At 44.4% G+C, this 21,748-nt stretch overlaps 1 protein-coding gene across 14 annotated transcripts in view; it reads left to right on the top strand.

Moving 5' to 3' along the window:
- The window catches only part of NCAM1 (neural cell adhesion molecule 1), a 316,719-nt gene that overhangs the window by 229,661 nt on the left and 65,310 nt on the right, over positions 1-21,748 (top strand). For all 14 annotated transcript variants that reach the window (XM_030917890.1, XM_030917889.1, XM_030917884.1 and 11 more), the window contains exons 2-4: positions 18,140-18,214; positions 20,354-20,572; positions 21,583-21,726. In XM_030917890.1, coding sequence (XP_030773750.1) covers positions 18,140-18,214; positions 20,354-20,572; positions 21,583-21,726 — 438 coding nt within the window. The remainder of the gene's footprint in view (positions 1-18,139; positions 18,215-20,353; positions 20,573-21,582; positions 21,727-21,748) is intronic.

The raw sequence follows: 21,748 nt of genomic DNA, 5'->3' as shown, positions 1-21,748 counted from the left end.
TATATTATATCCATTTTGATTGCAAGTCATATCTACTTTTAGAAAAATATGACATTTTCATGTATATTGATGTACTAGTCTGGGTTCTCCAGAGAAAGAGAACCAATAGGAGATACATACACACATGCATACAAGTGTGTGTGTATATATACATTATATATACATGTGTGTATATATGTGTGTGTGTGTGTATATATATATAGAGAGAGAGAGAGAGAAAGATTTATTATAAGGAATTGGCTCACACAGTTATGGAGGCTGAGATATCCAAGATCTGCAGTTAGCAAGCTGAAGACCCAAGAGAGCTTATGGTGTAGTTTCAATCTGAGTCCAAGAACCAAGAGAGCAGATGGTGTAAGATTCAGTCCAAGTCCAAGTCTGAAGGCAGAAGAAAACTAATGTCCCAGCTCAAAGATAGTCAAACAGAAAGAAAGAATGATTTATTAATCAGCCTTTTATTTTATTGAGACCTTCAACTGATTGGATGAGGCACACCCACATTGGGGAAGTCAGTCTGCTTTACTCAGTCTACCCAATTTCAGTGTTAATCTCATTCAGAAACACCCTCACAGACACAATCAGAACAATGTTTGACCAAATATCTGGGCACCTTATGGCTCAGGCAAATTGATGCATAAAATTAACCATCACAGTCAGTTTTAGTGTAGCATTGTACTTTCTAAAGTGTTATGGGACAAACTTAAAAACAAATGCATGAAATGAGAGTTTCTACAGAGCCATGTCACATTGCTTAATGTAATACATGGTCAAGTAGGCAGAACAACATTAGAATAATTGTAAAAATAAGCAATTCCAGGAAGGAGCTCGAAAAATTTAACTGAGTTCAATGGTATTTGCAGTTCACCAGTTCTCCTCCCAGGTGGGTTGTTGACTAAGCCAGTGACCCCTTACCTGGCTGTATATAAAAGTCACTTGAGGAGCACTTTAAAACTAGAACCACAGTGGCCCTATCACGGAGGTACCGATTCAAAATTTTCAGGCTGCAGCAAGGAAATCTATCTTTAACAAGTTCTGGAGGTGATTCTTAACCAGATAACCTGACATTGTTCCAGGGCCTGCATCCCTGCATTTGGGAACCATGAGACTGGTGTGAATCTCAGAAAACAATGGTCACAATATGATTTTCAGGTTACTTCAGCAACTATACTTTAAGGCATGGCCAGGCACTATGCTGGGCATTGGGAATGCAAACACTCAGTCCTTACAAAGTTCAGTCATTTAGAATGGGGGTCCCCAGCCCTGGGCTGCAGACTGGTACTAGGCCATGGCCTATTAGAAACTAGACTGCATGGCAGGAGGTGAGCAGCGGGCAAGTGAGCATTACTGCCTGAGCTCTGCCTCCTGTCAGTTCAGCAGCAGCATTAGATTCTCATAGGAGCGCATGCGAGGGATCTAGGTTGTATGCTGCTTATGAGAATCTAATGCCTGATGATCACAGTTGGAACAGTTTCATCCCAAAAACACCTCCCAACCCTCTGCCGGTCCATGGAAAAATTGTCTTCCATGAAACTTGTCCCTGGTGGCAAACACTTGGGGACTACTGATTTAGACAGATGATAATGCATTACATTATAACACAGTGAGAGCTTTGATCAAGGCACAAGCTAATTGCTATAGGGACACAAAGGAAGAATTGACCTTCCTATCTGTTTACCTTCATTCCACGGTCTTGGAGAATCGTTGGTCAGATTTTGACAGTTAAGATCAGGAGATGGCCCCGCATCGGCACTCTGGTGGTCTGGTTTGGTTTTTCATGGGAGAAAGAATCCAGAAGTGTCACATTTTGAAGCCTACAAAGGGTCACCCTCTATTCTTTCCAGTCTAGTGTGTCCCAGCTCTCTGGCAGCTGGTCAGGGTCTCATGGAAGGTCCTAGCAATAGCCTCTGAGTTCAGAGCATGCAACAGGATGTTCACACACAGCAGAGGTGCGAAGCCAGTGTCCCAGCTGGTGTTTCTGGAAGGCTTAGAATTAGCATAGAGGGTGGCTTCTTACTCAGGCTCCTTAGGGGCCATGAGTGATACTCACTAATGTGTCCTCCAGTTAGTTCCATCTCTTTTTGTTGCCACAGTGGTATTTTCCTTCTCAACTGAAGTGCTTAGCTCCCTTTTTTGACTAATTCTCACCTTTGTAGGTTTGCCTCTTGCAACTGGTATCTAAGGTATCTTCTTACCTGGGGCAACTGGTACCCCAGGTAAGAAGAAGCCTCATCTCTAAGCTGAATAGCAAGACTTTTTGCTAAGATCCAAAAATAAGCCAAATTCATATTTGACTACAGCAGATTTTGCTCTGTGAGGAAACTAGACCCGACCCTCTTGACTTCAGGCTTTGGTCTCTGGGTCAGTCTTCCTCGTGACATTACAAAAGGATCCTGGTCCAAGACAAGGGCCAACCCTAGACTTGAACTCATTTTGGGCGTTTGATGGCCTTTTCCCATGGGTTCAGGGAAGGTACAGGACACAGAGGGTAAGAAGTCTTTGATGTGGTGGTTATTTTTGTTTGTTTGATTTTTTAGCCTTATAATTTACCTAGCAGTTTTGGAGAAAAATTTGAGTTTGGAGTCTGATACTGTATAGATTGGGGATCTCTCTCTCTCTCTCTCTCTCTCTCTCTCTGTCTGTCTCTCTCTCTCTCTCTCTCTCTCTCTGTGTGTGTGTGTGTGTGTGTGTGTGTGTGTGTGTGTGTGTGTGTGTATGTTGGTATTAAGATCTGCATAAGCTATGCAAAATGTGTCAAACTTGCTTACATGGACTCAATGAGAAATGTTCCATGAAATGTGAAGCTATGTGTAGATCCCACACTGAAAATGAGGAGTAGACTGTAGTCACTTATACCTCCAGAGGCAGAAAGAAACTCAGCAACAGATTCGTTGTACCAGAGGGAGTTTGAGGACCGCTGCTGGCATTGTGTGCTCTTTTTTCTCAGGCCATTTATTCTGGCAACTCTGGCCCTTTAGCAGACTTGGTTGTCAGGTTGTTACCATTTAATAGCTTTCTATAAGATATTGGCATCTTTAAAGGCCAAATAGTGTTGCTGACAGCTATGACTTTATAGAAATAAAGGCAGCTTGCCTTGTTATAAAATAAGGTACATTGCATGAGCAGGAGTATGTATTCATACAGATCAGTGCCTTTTCTTTTTGACCAAAGTTTGTTGCTACTGTTGCTGCTGTTGGGTGTGGAGGACTTCTGTCTGTCTGCCAGTCCTGTGACATATTCAGAAAGCTCATCCTGGGAATTTGAGGGTGTGAGGAGAGAGAGAGCCAAAGGGGAATGAAGGTAAGGATGCTGTTAGACAAAAGACAGGCATGTCGGGAAGATCCCAGCCCTTGTGAAACCAGCAGCCCATTTTATCACCATCATCTGTGATGAGAGCCTAAAAGCCACACCTCATCCTCTATGATGAGAGCCTGAGAACCTCAAAGGGGCTCCTCAGTCACCCCTAGGACTCCATATCTATCTAAGAGCAGACAGATGTGTTACTGTTTCTACAGCAGCAGAAATTACAGCCTTGGCTGTCTGAATCATTAGAACCATTCAGCATGGAGTTTGTTTGGGGAAGTTTCTTATAGGGATAGAAGAGAACTGAAACTTGAACCTCCCAGCATTACATTTCAAAACATCCTGCATGAACTCCTAATTTAAATCTGTTCAGATTGATACTAGTCTGAGGGCTTCTTGGTTTTAGAGCTGTCAGTCCAATTTGGAATAGAAACTAGTTATTGCACCCCATATTTAGCTACTGTTGAGGTTGATTCTATTTTTAAGGAAGAAAAATTCAGTGACTGGTGACCTGGGTTCTTTTTAAGGAACCCAGTTTTGCCTGGTCACTGTGACTTGACACCACTTTGAAAGCTCAAAGCTGCCAGGCCTTTGAGAGCCTTGCCCCAAGGGTTTAGAGAAAAAGTACAGGACACAGAGGGTAAGAAGCCTATGATGTGGTGGTCAATTTTTTTGTTTGTTTTGAGGTTTTTCTGTTTGAGTTTTTCAGCCTCATAGTTTACCTACAAGTTTTGGGGGGAAACGGGTCTTATCACCACCTCTCGTCATCTAGGAAACAGGCACATAACTCACAATCCAGTGACTTTTGGTCACTAACATTCCCAGGGGGGAATTCACTGTCCAGGGAGACAGGATGGGGAAGGTGATGTGTGTATGTGTGAGTGTGTGTGTGTGTGTGTCTCCCTGTGTGTACGTATGTGGTTTCTTCCCATTGTCCCACTCACATCCCTTATTTAGAGTTGGTGCTGGGATGCCAAGCAGAGTCACTGTGGCCACTGTAAACATCCACCTCCAGAAAAGGCATTTGTTCTCCTGAAGATAGGAGGAAGTTTTCCGCAGACCTCCCTTGAAAAGAGTTTGTCCTCTCCGTAGGCTTTTCCCTTTCATTTAGACAGCAATACAAGTGATCCAGGAATAAGGAAGCTTAGTTACTTGGTTTAAAGTTACAAATAACTAGAATTTGTCACCTTGGTGGAGAAGTTAAGAAACATAGCCTCGCTGGGCATAGTGGCTCACACCTGTAATCCCAGCACTTTGGGAGGCAGAGGCAGGCAGATCACAAGGTCAGGAATTTGAGACCAGCCTGGCCAATATGGTGAAACCCCGTCTGTACTAAAAATGCAAAAATTAGCCAGGCATGGTGGCATGTGCCTGTAGTCCCAGCTACTCAGGAGGCTGAGGCCAGAGAATCGCTTGAACCCAGGAGGCAGAGGTTGCAGTGAGCCAAGATCATGCCACTGCAGTCTGGCCTGGGTAACAGAGTGAGATTCTGTCCAAAAAAAAATAAAAAAGAAGCATAGCCTCTGTGAAATTCTTCCTAAAAGGAGACTCAGCTGCCACCTGATTAACTTGGTTTGTGTTTGTTTCTCATGGGTGAGCCTCATTACTTATCCCTGACCTTTGAATTGGTTCCTTGGGACTCCATTCCAATTGTAGTCCTTGAACATCAAAGCACATTATGACATTGTGCCTTGGGGGTGGGGGGCTGTCTTTCATGTTTCTGTCTTTGATTTCACAGGCTGGGATTCAAAGCCTCTCTTGCCTATTGGATGAAGCAAAGTGAGTTTGTCAAGGACAGTTGGGTTTGGATTGAGGGAGGAGGAAAGTCTAAGAAAATCATGAACGTACTGGTTGCCTAAATAAAAAATCAAAATGCTACCATGAAAACAAAACCCTGCCGGGTGCAGTGGCTCACGCCTGTAATCCCAGCACTTTGGGAGGCCGAGGCAGGTGGATCACGAGGTCAGGAGATCGAGACCACAGTGAAACCCCGTCTCTACTAAAAATACAAAAAAAAATTAGCCGGGAGTGGTGGCGGGCACCTGTAGTCCCAGCTACTCGGGAGGCTGAGGCAGGAGAATGGCATGAACCCGGAAGGCGGAGCTTGCAGTGAGCTGAAATCGCGACACTGCACTCCAGCCTGGGTGACAAAGCGAGACTCTGTCTCAAAAAAAAAAAAAGAAAACAAAACCCAAACAAACAAACAAATAAAATACTATGCTGGACAGAAGGATCTCATTCCATATTCAGTTTGTATGACTTATTAGCAGTTCTTTTGAGATGCAGCATTATTCTGGGCAGGAAGACAGGAGCATAATTAGCACATGGGGGAGGTCCCAGTGACCAAGTTTGTGTGTTTGGTCGTGTTCCCCCAACCTCCCTACTCCTACCAGTGAACTATTTCCCCAGCCCTCCCAACTGACTCCATGTAAATCTTTGATTTACTATAAGTCAGGAAAAAAATGGATAGCAACCTTGAGAGCAGCCAGAGGCTCTTGCTGTTCTTAGACATATAAATCACAAGGTAGAAGTACCAAGAATGAAGACAGAATGTCAGTAACCAGCCTGGGGGTTGGGGAGGGACTGTGGGACTTTTCTGGGTCTCTGAAATTACAGCGTGTGAAGACAGGAGGCAGCCATCCACATAGCCCAAGGACTGTTGACTGAGAAAGAGAAAGTAATGCTATGGGTAATTCTATGGATGGATGCATCATGATGCTGCCAGATGTAATACTGCAGACTCACAGAAGAATGTAGTTTGGATGTGCCAACACCGCCCCACAGCCACCATCTGCTGCTGCCCCTTCTCCTCTCCCCCCTCCACACCAGCCCTAGGTTGGGCTACTCTGGATTCTGAGTTCCTGATAAGCCATGGTCATGATGATGTGGCATTTCCTACCCTGATTAGTGGTGAAAAGCTGCGGGTTCCAGGGACAGCTTCTCATTTGTTCCCTAACTCAAGAAAGCAAAACAATGATGGCCCAGGGTATTCTATTTGGCAAGTTACTATTCAGAGGGCTGGATTTTCTTCTGCTCTACCTCCTTCAAAATTTTGTATAACTTAGTTTATGTATTATCTAGCAGGTCAGGCACCATCTGATCTGGTGTGACAGTGGTTGTGGGGGTGGGGAATGGACTCTCCATCCAGTAGAACAGTGTGACCTCCAACAGGAATCCCTTTAACATGGACACTCTACAGATGATCTCTTAAGTAGAATGGCTGCTTGGAGACAGCACAAGTTGAGTGGCTGTATGAATAATCTGTTTCAAATGCACAGTCTGCAGGGAGTGGGGGCAGAACCAGTCACAATGTATGGATCATCAAAGGATAATTTTATTATCAACATTTTAATAAGGGAATGTATGGCTTATCCAGAACCCAAATTCGGGGATCAAGAGTAATCCATAGATGGGAAAATGAAAATCCAACTAGCAGCCCCTGACCCCATCCCTGTTGATGTCCACCACCAATGCTGAGAACTGAGCTGTAGGTGGACATCGAGGCTGGACCCACTGGTGGTGAGGAGTGGGGTTGGAGGGAATTCAGTCAGAGAGGAAGGCAGGTCTACTGCAGGGAGACGAGTGTAGCCAGGTGGGCTCAGGAATTCCAGCAACCTGTTTCCATTCCCTGTTTAGACTCAGTATATCCGTGGGGCTGAATCAGTATAGCTCCTAGGAGATGGTGTTTTTGTTTTCTTACGTGCCTGCCTGCCAGTTCACCCAGTAGAAAATCAACTTCTTTTTCATCAGAGTTAATTTTGAGATTGACTTTATAGAAATACATACTTAAGAGCAAGGGCTGTGAAGCTGGATCTCCCTGGGTTCACGTCTTGGCTTTACCACTCACCAACCTTGTGGCCTTGGGCGGGTTACTTAACCTTTCCATTCCTCAATTTCTTTGTGTGTCAAATAGGATGATAACAATACCTATCTCATAGGATTGTTGTGTGGAGTAAATGAAGTGGTTGGTACAGTGGCACAGAAGATGGAGATAGATAGACACACAGACATATACATACATAGATATACACACATATACGTGTGTATATGTATATATACATATATATATATATGAATGTGGAATTTTCCACTTGATATAAACCAAATTTAACAATTATTTGCACTGGTTGTTGGAGAGATTGTAAGCCTTTGTATCTTCAATAGCCCAGATGTGCTTAAAGCAATGAACACATAAGGACATTATTGAAAGGCACGGGCAGGATCTAAAATTCTCAGGATGAAGTTGCATGCTAGCATTCTCTGAATTTCTATTTTCTGAATGCAAAGAATACAACATCTGCAAACAACAGCTGGACAAATATTGAAAGATATAATTCCAACTTCTTGCCATGTTGGCAAAAGCAGTTGGGAGAGAGGGAAATGCTTTGCCTTGTATCAGTACCTTTTTATAGCTGGAAGAAAAGAACATCGACAAGTTATTTTGTCAAGGTTTCAGGAGAGCAGACCAAAGAAAACATTGTCTGGAGCCTCCTGGAAGCAATCAGATAGTGTACAGTCATTTACTAAGAAGGCCTGGCTTATCAGGGCAGATTGATGGATTGTGCTTTGTTTATCTGGAGAAGCTTAGCTGAGTTCCAAACATCAATTTGCATCCTTGCTCTACGTTTTAGTAATTCAGCTTCATGTGAAGTGCTGGCCCACAATCAGGGACTGCTTAGACAAGGGAAAGAACAGGAAAGGTGGCCTGAAAAGGGAGAAAGAAACCTGAGCTTCTGTTAAAAAGTGCCCCTGGGGTTGGCGGGAGGCACTGGACGGATTAATCAGCTTGCCACAGGACTAGCAGAGCACACACCATTTGTCCAGCTTATTTAGCTGTGCTTAATAGAGCTATTCTCTCCATTTAATGAGAAAATAGCTCTATTAGGATGGAGGTGAGACCAGGACAGAGCAGGCAAAGAGGAAACAGTTGAAGAAATAACTACTGAGGACACAAAAAGAAAAAGACACAGAAGCAATAAAAAGCCCTGGGTCAAGTGGCAGTACAACGGCCAACCCCATGGCTTTCAAACTTCTCTGCAGGCATCCCGGATTTCTGCTCCTGGTGTTTCCCTACCTATAAAATAAACAGGTTGGAGATAAGCATCAGGTTCTTTCCAGCTCTAACCTCCTTTGTTAGTAAATGGCTCTGCAATCCTGGCCATGACTCCAATGTAGTAGAAGATGGAAAAATTTTACTTATCATTAGGCCAGGTTCACCTCTTCTTGGCAGACCCCCACGCCCTTGGCTGTCTGCTCCTCAGTGCATGAGGCTGCGGGACATTCCTGCCTTCACCTGTTGTGTTCTATATAAGACTGGGCTAATGTCTACTTGAAAAGGATTTCACTCCTGGCCTGGAATCTGGCCCTTATGGAGCTCTATGGAGATAGTTCTGATTTTTTTTTTTTTTTTTTTTTTTTTTTTTGCTGCTTTGGTAGGAAGCAATAACATCTGAAGAGCATTCTCTTCTTTTATGAGACTGTTAAAACTAGAAAACAAACAAGGAGGCGTGAATCATCAAGTCAGGCGGGAGTCTTTCTGGCTTTGTGCTTGATCCACAGCTTTGGTCTAGGACATGTCTGTCTCCTGCCCTTGCTTATGCTCCCTTTGAGTCATTTCTTCTGACTGCCCATTAAGATGCTCCAGTGGGCTCCTAGTAAGAAGTGGGTGCCGACCAGGAGTGGTGGCTTACGCCAGTAATCCCAGCACTTTGAGAGGCCTAGGCGGTTGGATCACCTGAGGTCAGGAGTTCGAGACCAGCCTGGTAAACATGGTGAAACCCCATCTCTACAAATAATACAGAAATTAGCCGGGCATGCTAATTGGTGGTGTGGGCCTGTAATCTGAGCTACTTGGGAGGATGAGGTGGGAGAATCACTTGAACCTGGGAGGCAGAGGTTGCAGTGAGGTGAGATCACACCATTGCCCTGCAGCCTGGGCAACAAGAGCAAAACTCTGTCTCAAAAAAAAAAAAAGAAAATAAAAAAGAACTGGGTGCCTTTTGGGGGCTGGGAATTGGTGGTGGGAATGAGAGCCTGGGAACCACATAACTCTATCACTTCTGAGGAGATCAACCAACGTGTAGATTTTCTTGCCCTATAACCAGAAGCACAGGACGCTGTTACATGAAATTAGCCACATTTTCCAGCAGCTAGGTGGTTTGTAGGGGCAGCAACCATGGTTCGAAACCACTCACTTCTTTCTATAAAACTAAGTTGGACCTAATGAAATGCTAATTTGACCCAGGGAACTTAGGAGGCCAAGAGAACTGAAGCCGTTATCTGGCTTGGCTCTGTGTTCTGATTTGAAGCCAGCCCCCATGGAACAGGGCCAGTCCCCAATTATGCCTGATTCCCAGCAGCTCATAGAATTTATTATGCTAAGAAATAGAGCCTCCTGCTTCTGGCTAGTTGGTTTCTGTTGTTTGGTTACTAGTGTTGCATAGGATAGAGTATGGTAATAAAATATCGGATAATCATCCAGGGCTCAGTTGTGCAGGGGTAGTCAATATTTTTTCTTCCTTATTGTAATATTAGAGTATCAATTATGATGTCATATTAGACAGAATGCTGAAGAATTCTGAAGCTGTATTCACCTTCTCCATCCTTTCCACCTTCACTCTGTTTGGAAGAGTCATAGGATTTAGGGGCAGGGGTTAAGCAGCATTTTTACCAGGACTGCTTGCTGCATGGTTTTTGTGTATGACTCAATACCCAGTCCAGGTAACTTTATTAAAAATGATAGATTTTGGAAACCAGCTGGCTATATGAGTGTAACGAGCCCAAGTGTCTCTTTCAGGTGCATTTGGTTTAGAGATGTCTATATATTATCTGAAAGTTGTCTGTATGGCTCGTCTTTATACCAGGAAGCTCCATTCTCTTGATCCTGTGGCATAAAAAATGAACCTACCAAGAGTCATCTTTCCCTCCGCCTTTTGTCTCAAATTCTGCTTTCGCACATCTGCTATGCACTAATATTCCTAGCCAGAAAAGACTGCAGCTTTCAAGAGGGGTTTCCTTCATTCTCCAGGCTGCTTTACGCCTCAGGGGAAACCCAGGGGCCTGTGGGGACTTCACACAGAGCATCTCCCAAGGGCTTGGTTATAAACTTATCTCAGTTGACTTGGAAACCTAGCTAGATCACTTCTAGATGTTTATGTTTAAATAGGAATTAGATAGAATTCTTGGGATTTCTATAAGAGGACCCCAACTACGCTGATGGAGGGACTGGCAGTGCTAAGCATGACGTCTAGGTGATTTCAGTTGCTGTTGTGAGTCAGCTTTAAGCCTTGAGGATACTTCCAGTGGCAATTAATGTATGGTCTGCCATTATACTGAAACAGAAGCCAAAATCTGTACAAACACGTGTTTTATAGTCTCTTTAAAATGGCATCTAGCTTTTGGATTAATATTTGAAAGTTAAACAGTCTACCTCATTTTCTTCTTCCACCCAGTTACTATCAACAGTAGCTTAAGCTGGAATTGTAAGACTCACATGTCAAGTATAGACAAGACTGCTGTGTCATCCCTAAGAATGTATCGGTTCTTCTCTCTGCCAAAATTAGATACATTTACTTATGTCCAGCTATTTCTTGCAACAATATCAACCTGACAAGTTCCATTATTCTATTAATACACACACATATTTTTATCGACTCTCAATGGATGAATCCACACATACACAAAAATGTAAATACACACCACACACACACACACACACACACTCCTTAGTAGATTTTTAGACAGGCTGAATTCAATAGTATATAAGAGGCCCCTGCTATCTCATTCTCATTACATGTGTCATTGGGAATTGTGTTTGTTTGCAGGGTGTGTGTGTGTGTGTGTGTAAGTTCAAAGTACTGTCATATGTACTGTCATTTAAAAACATACACACAGCTTAACCTTGTGTTTGGTACTTTACGTACATTACCTTTCTAAATAATTTCAGTATCCCTTTGAGATGAATAGGATCATTATATTCACTTGCAGATGAGAAATACAGGCTCCGAGATTCACCTGAGAACTTAGTTTACTAACTGTCAGAGATGGAATTTGGACCCGGACCTCCCTGACTGCAGATCCTGAGTTCTTAATCACAACCATCTCCTGCCTATTTAATTCTTGTGTCAATCCAATCGCTTTTGTTCAGTTTTATTATCCCTATCTTACAGACAAGAAAACTGAGACCAAGTTGGAATTACTTGTCTGGAGCCCCCCATGTTATGATTTTTTGGCTGTGGTGAAATTCAGTCTTTTATATCTGTAATGTTCTGACCAGCAAATAAAATTTCTTGTTTTAATGTAGAGAGTAGAACTGGGCCACCTGACCACAAACTAAATTATTCTGGAAGGTTGATTTATCTTAAACCATAAAGGGAAAACATTGCTCCCCTCAGAAATAGTAACCGAAATAATTTCTTTGGGAAGGGTTGTTACTAGAGGTTAATTAAGAATAATAATACTGTTTTCCATAATGGTTGAACTAGTTTACAATCCCACCAACAGTGTAAAAGTGTTCCTATTTCTCCACATCCTCTCCAACACCTGTTGTTTCCTGACTTCTTAATGATTGCCATTCTAACTGGTGTGAGATGGTATCTCATTGTGGTTTTGATTTGCATCTCTAGTTCAACCATTATGGAAAACAGTATGGCAATTCCTCAAGGATCTAGAACTAAATGTACCATATGACCCAGCCATCCCACTACTGGGTATATACCCAAAGGATTATAAATTATTCTACTACAAAGACACATGCACACGTATGTTTATTGTGGCACTATTCACAATAGCAAAGACTTGGAATCAACCCAAATGTCCATCTGTGACAGACTGGATTAAGAAAATGTGGCACATATACACCATGGAATACTATGCAGCCATAAAAAAGGATGAGTTTGCGTCCTTTGTAGGGACATGGATGCAGCTGGAAACCATCATTCTTAGCAAACTATCACAAGAAGAGAAAACCAAACACCGCATGTTCTCACTCATAGGTGGGAACTGAACAATGAGATCACTTGGACTCGGGAAGGGGAACATCACACACTGGGGCCTATCATGGGGAGGGGGGAGGAGGGAGGGATTGCATTGGGGAGTTACACATGATATAAATGATGAATTGATGGGTGCTGACGAGTTGATGGGTGCAGCACACCAACATGGCATAAGTATACATATGTAACAAACCTGCACGTTATGCACATGTACCCTAGAACTTAAAGTATAATAAAAAAATAAATTAATTAATTTAAAAATAATAATAAAAAATAAAAAAATAAAAAGAATAATAATACACAACAGGTATTAAATGCTTATTATCTGCTTTACATATGTCAGTTCATTTCATCTTTTCAAAGCCCCATGAGGATGGTTCTGTTTTTTCCCTGTTTTGCCAATGAGACACTGAGAGATTAAATTAACTTGGCCAAGATCATAAAGCTAATAGGTGGCAGAGCTGAGATTCAAACTCAGGCAGTCTGGCCTGGTGTCCTTGGCCTTAACCACTCTGTAGTGTGACCACATTCGTTTCCACTTCACTTTCATTGAGTTTGTAGGTTTAGTGGAGAAAAGACCCTTTATTTTCCCTCCAGTAGTTTGCTAATAATGAGAGCAAGCCATCTGTATTAGTCTGTTATTACAATGCTGTAAAGAAATGCCTGAGACTGGGTAATTTATAAAGGGAAGAGGTTTAATTGACTCACAGTTCTGCATGACTGGGGAAGCCTCAGGAAACTTACAATCATGGTGGAAGGGAAAGCAGCACAGACCTTCTTCACATGGCAGCAGGAAAGAGAAGGGTGAATGAGCAAAACAGGAAGAGCCCCTTATAAAACCATCAGATCTCTGAGAACTCGCTCACTATGGTGAGAACAGCATGGGGGAAACCGCCCCCATGATCCAATCACCTCCCACCAGGTCCCGCCCTTGACACGTGGCGAATTACAATTCGTGATGAGATCTGGGTGGGGACACAGAGCCAAACTATCTTGCCATCCCAGGCAAGTGGCACTACCTCCATTCTTATGCTCCTGGTCTGAGCATCTGGATTTCCCACAGGTATAGCCAAATGAAAGAGACCTTAGAATTCAGTTATACTTTGAAAAATACAAAACCAATTCTCCATTATAGTGGTTATGTTTAGCAATACTTAAGGCTCATTTCTAGAATGATAGCCAACAAGACAAACATACAGCTGTCATTTAATGCCTTTTTCAAAAGTCTGTGGTCATTATTAAATAGATAATAGAAAACTCCCTTATCTCATCATAGTCACTGATGAGATTCATCCTGTGTGTTTCACCTGTCCTTTAAATTGGTGATCAGAGCATCTTGCTCAGGTGTGTCTACATTGACCCTGGGCCCTAAACATCTGTAATGTCTTCCTCAGCCTCCAGTGTCTTTATAACATCTTGACAAGAAAGTATTTTCAATTAACCACAGGAGAGACCTTGGTTCCCTGTCTGCTGTCAGCTCTTCCCTCCTCAAGCCCATTGGAATCTGAAAATAAAACCGATAAAATAAAACTACTGCAAGAAGTTGCTGATTCATGTGAACTCTTTTTTGAAATCAGAACAAATTATTCTCTGTTGCTTTGCCCACCTCTTCTGATAAGCACCTGAGCATCTTTTAGGAACTTAAATTTTAATTCACTTGTCTTCAGCAGCTGAGACTTTATAGCCTACTTCTGCCAGGGAGTTGGGAGTTACAAAACATCTATTTACAGCTGAAGCCTTTTGCTAAAAGAGTTGGCATTCCTTTCAGAACATAGCATCAATTTAAAATAAAAAAAGACATTTAAACAGAAAACACATTTCAAAATATATCAGTTTCCCATGGGGCTATTTTACTCAACTGAGGTGGGGAGAGGGAGATTGTTCCGTTCTCAAAAGACAGAACCTTTTTTTCTGTCTGTGAACAAGGGATAGAATAGTGTGGGAGAAATGGCTGGACTTGGGACTCCAACCCAGGCTTGAATCTTGACCCTATCATTATAATCACTTATGGCTCTGAGCATCCCTTACCCATATGTAAAATAGGGGCTACAATGCTGTGATTATCTATGAGCAAAGAAGCCAGTTATAGTTAACCAGGAGAGAAATGATGGCAGCAACTTGATATTAGATTTTTTTTTTTTTTTGAGATGGAGTCTTGCTCTGTTGCCCAGGCTGGAGTGCAGTGGCATGATCTCAGCTCACTGCAACCTCCGCCTCCTGGGTTCATGTGATTCTCCTGCCTCAGCCTCCCGAGTAGCTGGGACTACAGGTGCGTGCCACCACACCCAGCTAATTTTTTGTTTTTAGTAGAGATGGGTTTTCACTATGTTAGCCAGGATGGTCTCGATCTCCTGACCTTGTAATCCTCCTGCCTCGGCCTCCCAAAGTGCTAGGATTATAGGCGTGAGCCACTGCGCCTGACTGATATTAGATCTTTGTACAAAGACTGTGCTCTTTCTAGCCCATGATTTGGAAAGAGTGTAAATGGTAACTAATAGGTTATAATAAACCTATTTGGAGATGGACAGAAGGTTACAGTAGTTGAGGGGTTTGGGGGAAGAGCTCAAGCCTTAGAATTATATGATTTTTAATCTTGGTTTTAGTGCTCATTAGCTAAGGGACCCTGAGCAAGTTATTTTATTTCTCTGAGCCCCAATTTCCACGTTCACACAGTGGAGACAATAATAATGGCCTTTTTATCACTCAGAACAGTTTGATGAAGTAATGAAGTGTGTTTTGTAAACTGGAAAGTGTGAACTGTCTACAAAAGAGACCTTGGGGGATGAGTGCTTCTTGGAGGCGTGGGAAGCGCTGTTGGAAGCACCTCTCATCCCTGCCCCTGGGTCCTGCCCAGCCCAACACCTAGGTTCATAAGCGCGTGTCTTTGAATCCAGCTAAGATGATGCAGTATTTACGCAAGGAGTGTTTATGGAAAACAAGAGATGAGATACTTTGTGAGAAATGTTTACATAAGTGCCTTTTAAGGTAGAGTTATGCCTAGTGGTGAAATTTCACCTACATATGCAACTGAAAATAAAAGGTGAAAGTTGAGGTAGGAATTTTTATTGGGAACAATGAAAGTAGTAACAGAATAGGAAAGGACCGGGCAGCAAGCAGTGGAGGGAAGGAGTTTTGAGATCAAAGCAGGATTTCCACTTACTATCATTAAACCTAGTATTTCAACGCTTAGTGTTTGGGGAAGAATAATCAGCCATTGTGCTGCAGTGGAAAACTTCCAAGCGTTGATTTCCAGAGAGCCTAGGGTTCCTCTGGGCCAGCTTTGTCTCTGGTGTTTCGAGGGAGAAATCACTAGCTTTTCCATGTGTGCAAAAGGCCAGGCGTCTAAATGGATATCTCTCCCTTTAAAAACTTCTGTGATGATAAATGTGTGCGTGGGATCCTGTTAAGCAGGGAATTCCTTTGAAAGCCTTGTTTCCCTTTTCTCTTCATGGCCCAGAGATAGATCCTGGCTGCATTTGGATATGAAAACTCCTCAGCCTTGCTGTGTTCTCCTGCCCCTTGAGAGTCGTGTTCTGTTTGAAAAGAGCTGAACAAAGGCTGTTTTTTCACTTGGGATAAGAATATCCTTCTGAAAGCAGTAAGGGCTGAACGAGGGTAACAGGATCCATATGTTGAAGCTGGCTGCTAATACTCAGCATATGGTCCAGCAAACTTTCTCGGGGGGACTCAGCTTCTCATTCTTTAAGGAATGCCCCAGTGAACTCCAGAAAAGATCAGGACTTAGGTGACCACGGCATAGACACAGCTTCTGGGCTTCATGAGCCTGTATTTCCCAGAGAATGAAAGCCACAGGAAGTACAGGGAAGGTCCTGGCTGGCCTCAGCATGGATAACACTGGCCTGCAGCTCTCTTGTAAGGCTCCATGCTCCCCACGATACGATGGGTCCTTATCAATTCATGGGCTGTCTGTGTTCTGTTAAGGGATAGTGAATCCAAGGGTTACTTGGGATCCCCAGATGGTGTATTCTAGTTAATGGAAACGTTTTGCCCTCTGTGCAGGGGCAGCATTGCATCGTAGAAAGAACACCTACCTGGAGCCAGGAGGCCTGGACTCTGGGGCCATGCTAGCCCTAACTAGAAGTGACCAGAGGGAAGTCACTTCACCTTTTCCTCATCTGGAAAATGAGGAGGCGGGATGCGGTGATGTCTGAGACCCCACTGGGCTCTCACAGTATAGAATCAAGCGACACCTGAACTCCATCCGAGGAGAATGATAGGAGAAAGCAGCTACAGCTAATCACACTTGCACCTGCGTGCAGTGACGCCCGCGGCATAGAATTCCAGCACAGCTCTGTGTGGAGCGGTAGGGGAAGACCTTTTATTGCTCTCAGACAAGAATTCAGTCCTGAGCCTCAGGGAGCTGGTAGTGGTGGTCTGAGCGGGGGAGAAACCAGCTACCCTGCATTACTCTATTTCTTCCAAACCAGTTTTTGGAAGTCTGGGTTTTCTCCTCTGATTTTCACAGAGGACAGCTCAGCATCTTCCCCCTGCCTCTGCCCAGGGCCCCATTTCTCCCCTTATGCCCTCCTCTTTCCCTTTTCCATCCCTGTCTCCACCACATCACCTCTTTCTCTCTAAAGGCTCTGCTGGGTTTCTCCATGACCTGCCTTGTCTGTTGCTGGCATGGTTAGGAAGGCCGCACCCGCTTCCCAGCCCCAAGCAGGCCCTCTAATTCCTGCAGTCGGCTGAGGACAACTGTAGTCTCTCCATCAAATAAGCATAGACCAAGACCTGCGGCAGCTCTGCCTGCGAGCCAGTCACCATGGCAACGAGCATTGCCTCCATTCTACTGTGAAAAGAAAATGGCTGTTGGAAGGAAGGGCTCACTGAATCTCCATTCCCCGGCCTGTTTTGTTCAAGCCCCTCCCTCCTATTGGACTGAAGAAGCCTCATGCACTGAACCAAATACCTGTTTGCCTTTAGATTTGGGGCTTACTTAAGAGGAGGAGAGGCAGAAAGAAGTTGAATTCAAAGAAATAAAGCATTTTTCGACCCCAAAACTCTATTTTCATGAGGAATGGTTATCTGCTCCCAGCAGATAAACGAGGAGCAGATGAACACAGGGATCTGTGAGATCTGGCACAGTGTATTTTGTCTTATCGGTGCAGTGGAATGACAGAGCGTATGGATGTTCAAATAAAACTTCGGTGAAAGTAGCCAAGGGACCCAGGGAATTCTGCAGGGCACAGGCTACAGAATTTCCAAAGGGTGTCTGACTAATTGGGGTGGTGATATTATGGAAAGAGGCGTGTTGGTCCTGTAGTCATGAGGGAAGGTGAGCGTTTACCCTTAACCATCCCCACTTCAAAATCAGTGTGAGCCCTCCTAGTGATTGTGTCTGGACGGTGTGGGGAACTGGCAAGAGACCCCTGAGGTTGATTCTGGAGTGCAGGCTTCCTGCACTTCACACAGCTGTGGAGACACTTCAGATGACATCCAGAAGGAACTGGTTGGGTCACCATTTCTGTGAATCCCAGGATGCTACTGTTTTGGAGCAAGATCATAAGTCTTCTCAAGGGGTTGGAAACATTTAGGGCAGAAATCACCCAGAATCTCCCAGGGCACCTTGCACTCTCTGATGGGAAATAGCCATCCATAGGAGAATGGTCTGGGCATTGTCTCTGCCTGGCAGCACATGGCCCTGGCTGTTGGTGGCACAAGTTCTCAAACCCCACACAACCTCCTCCCTTCACTCTTTCTTAAAGTCAGTTGGGAAGCCTGTTTTGGAATGGAAGATCTGGGTTTCATTCTTGAAAATTGGAATGTATGTTTGAACTGGACTTTGTTTTTGTTTTGTTTTGTTTTGTTTTGTTTTGTTTTTTCAGCTTCTCTGCAGGTGGATATTGTTCCCAGCCAGGGGGAGATCAGCGTTGGAGAGTCCAAATTCTTCTTATGCCAAGGCAAGTGCCCAGTGCACAGCTGCATTTTAGAACTTGCTTCAGAAACTCACCAGGTAGAGCAGGAGCCCCCAGGCCATGTGAGCTGGCTGGTCACGCCACACCTAGAATTCTTGGCATTGCGCTATTACGGGGTTAATAGTGTGGCCATTTAAGAGCCAGGGCCTCTTCCTTCCTTTTGCAAAAGGCTACCTCAACATAGCAAATCCATCATCTAGACTTCACCTTGACTACAGAGGAAGTCTAGGAGTTTTCTTAAGAAAATCAGCACAACTTCCAGAATAGTGAATCATCCCACATCTCCTGTTCTGTATACATTCAGAGTTCTGTAAATGACAATGGAGAACAGCACTGGCTCAGAAATAATACTTTGGTGGATCTGTTTAAGGCTTATTTCTTAGAATTCCCCAGAGCTTGAAAATCTTTAAGTCTAAAACTTGCCTGTAGGTAAATAGAATACTGGTATGGCTTTTGTTGTGAGGACATATATCCTGGGTTTACCAGGTCTATTATGAATATCAATATTCTGTGCCATGGTCCCCACCAGAGTCGGAGATATGCCAGACCTGGTGACCTTGTTTGACATTTAGAAAACATGCCCCATTTCCGGCCAGGCGCGGTGGCTCAAGCCTGTAATCCTAGCACTTTGGGAGGCCGAGACGGGCGGATCACGAGGTCAGGAGATCGAGACCATCCTGGCTAACCTGGTGAAACCCCGTCTCTACTAAAAAATACAAAAAACTAGCCGGGCGTGGTGGCAGGCGCCTGTAGTCCCAGCTACTCGGGAGGCTGAGGAAGGAGAATGGCGTAAACCCGGGAGGCGGAGCTTGCAGTGAGCTGAGATCCGGCCACTGCACTCCAGCCTGGGTGACAGAGCGAGACTCCGTCTCAAAAAAAAAAGAAAACATGCCCCATTTCCACAGCCCAGATAATTATCAGAAAATGTCCTGTGGAGGAAAAGGCTTCAAGTTAAGCTTAAGATGCTCTGTATGTGACATGACTGGGATTCAGAACATGGAAGAACCAGGAAAGAGCTGAGCTAGGTATAAACGGTGACATTCAGCAAGCAGCTTTTGGCAGGGAGGGGCCTTTAAATGCTGTCATGATTTGCGTGGACGAGGTGGCTTGTGGCCGTCAGATGTGTTCACTCCAGTTTTGCCTTCATTACAGCAATTTCAATGATCTGGAGACGCAGCGGTGGAGCCCGCAGCACATCTTGCAAATAGCGATATTTATTGAAAACATGATGGGCCCTGAAAGAAAGACTGCTTCATTTCCATACTAAGCATCTGTGCAGGGCTGGGTGGTGCGGGCTGAGAAGGGTGCCACGTGAAGAGGCAGGGCCCCATGCAAAGAGGCAGGGAGCGCAGCCACGTCTGCCGCATCTGAGCGCCCTTCCAGCTCAGTGTCCTGGGCAGTGTCAGTGTCAGAGCCCTGTTCCAGCTCAGTTCCGGGGCAGGTCAGCCACCGCAGTCTGTTCCTCCTCATTGGTGCCTGGGGAAAGGAAGAATGGGTGGTTCTGGCCACCTTCTTTGCAGCATGCAAGGAAATAAATTTGTCTGAGCAGGGGGTGCCGAAATGACAGTCATGCCAGTTTGTGCAGGCAGATGCTAGAATAAACGTGGCTGGAAAAAAATATAAAAAATAAAAAGTGGTTGGAATCTGCACTCCTAGCCAGTATTTCTCACCTTCAGCTCAGGAGACCCGTTATCCAACGCTTAGAAAACAAGCTCATCAGTCGACTCAGACCAGTTAGGCTCTGGAGCCCAAATCCTAAATGCATGAATTCCCTTGGTTACCCGTTCTGTGAGGCATGTGTGTTCCTAGCTTAGTGCCCAGCATACAGTATGTTCTCAACAAATATCTCTTCTCTTCCATCATTAGGGATAGGATCATGATAACAACTAGCACAAGTGGTTGTTGAGTTCTTTCCGAATATTGTAAGATATGTTAAGTATATAATAGTTAAATGCAGAAATCAAAGAAGGGTTGCACGTCATTCTAGCAGCCATACTCGCCCCTCCCTGATGTTCAAGACTTGACTGATCTGTTCAGTAACTCGTACTGATCAACCACTGTCAGTCTGGAGGGGACTTAGTCTTTTCAACTTCAGTAGCTTAAAAATAATCTCTTCCTCTTTAGTGGCAGGAGATGCCAAAGATAAAGACATCTCCTGGTTCTCCCCCAATGGAGAAAAGCTCACCCCAAACCAGCAGCGGATCTCAGTGGTGTGGAATGATGATTCCTCCTCCACCCTCACCATCTATAATGCCAACATCGACGACGCCGGCATTTACAAGTGTGTGGTTACAGGCGAGGATGGCAGTGAGTCAGAGGCCACTGTCAACGTGAAGATATTTCGTAAGAGCCTCCTTCTTCTTCTGCATTCTCTGGCCTCTCCTTGCCAAGGAGACACGTGGGTAGTAGAAAGGTGGAAATGATGATAGAGAGACCAGCTGAGGGCCTAACCAGTCCCATTCTCTCTCCCTAAGTCTTTTCTGACCTTGGCCAACCCAGAACTCACAACCGTGGTTCACACTGGTCTCAGCTACTCCCCTACAGGCATTCATTCTCAAACTTCAAATTACACAGTTCCCAGAGGGCAGTTACGGGTTTCTCCATCCCTTCCCCAAATGTTGGCTGACTGTTCTACAGTTTGGGCTCTTCTCCCTTCTTATTTCCCTCTCCCCTGCTCTTAATGGAGCCCAGGGCTCAGTGGGGTGGGGGATCATTATCTGAACACTCTTGCCATTCAGAGCAGGCAGTTCCTATTGCCTCTGAAAACCCATCTGAGGGTGGCATCTTGTTACCTTGTTATTAATATCACACATCCATCCTGGTGGTTGGAGTAATGGTGGGTGACAGCTAATGGAACAGTGTTGATAGTACGGTATTTATTGCCATTAAATATGTTTTTTTTCTATTCTTTTCATCAGCATTCTCTCTGCTGTAGAAAGTTGGGGTGGGGCTGCGAGCTCGAGTGGGAGACAAGAAAAGGACCGATGACTCTTACTATTCGTTGTGGAATGGATGTTCCACCAGTTCATTCTACCTATAACCTGTGCTTCACTGGCATCATCCTGCATGACCAGGAACCCTTGGTGAAGATATTCCTTTCGTTCTGTAGACCCTTTTCTGCACAAAATGTGATAAATTTAGCACTCATTGAGCAGATATTGGTTGCCAAGCATTGGCAACCTATGCTTGGGCCAGCTGCTCTGCCTGACGTCTGTGAGGGTGCCCCTCTTATACAACTGTACACCAGGAGGGAGATTTGCCCAGGAGTCAAGTCCAGGTAGCATGGCTGTAGTGAAAGGGGATCTTTGTGGGAGAAGCAGCTGTTTTTCCTCACTCTTCTGCTCATTTTCCAGAGAAACTCATGTTCAAGAATGCGCCAACCCCACAGGAGTTCCGGGAGGGGGAAGATGCCGTGATTGTGTGTGATGTGGTCAGCTCCCTCCCGCCGACCATCATCTGGAAACACAAAGGCCGAGATGTCATCCTGAAAAAAGATGGTGAGACCTGAATTTCCTGGCA

Source organism: Rhinopithecus roxellana, chromosome 15, assembly GCF_007565055.1.
Source record: "Rhinopithecus roxellana isolate Shanxi Qingling chromosome 15, ASM756505v1, whole genome shotgun sequence".
Taxonomy (NCBI): Eukaryota; Metazoa; Chordata; class Mammalia; order Primates; family Cercopithecidae; genus Rhinopithecus; species Rhinopithecus roxellana.
Note: the sequence above shows the minus strand (reverse complement) of the source record. Positions and strands in the feature narration are given on the sequence as shown.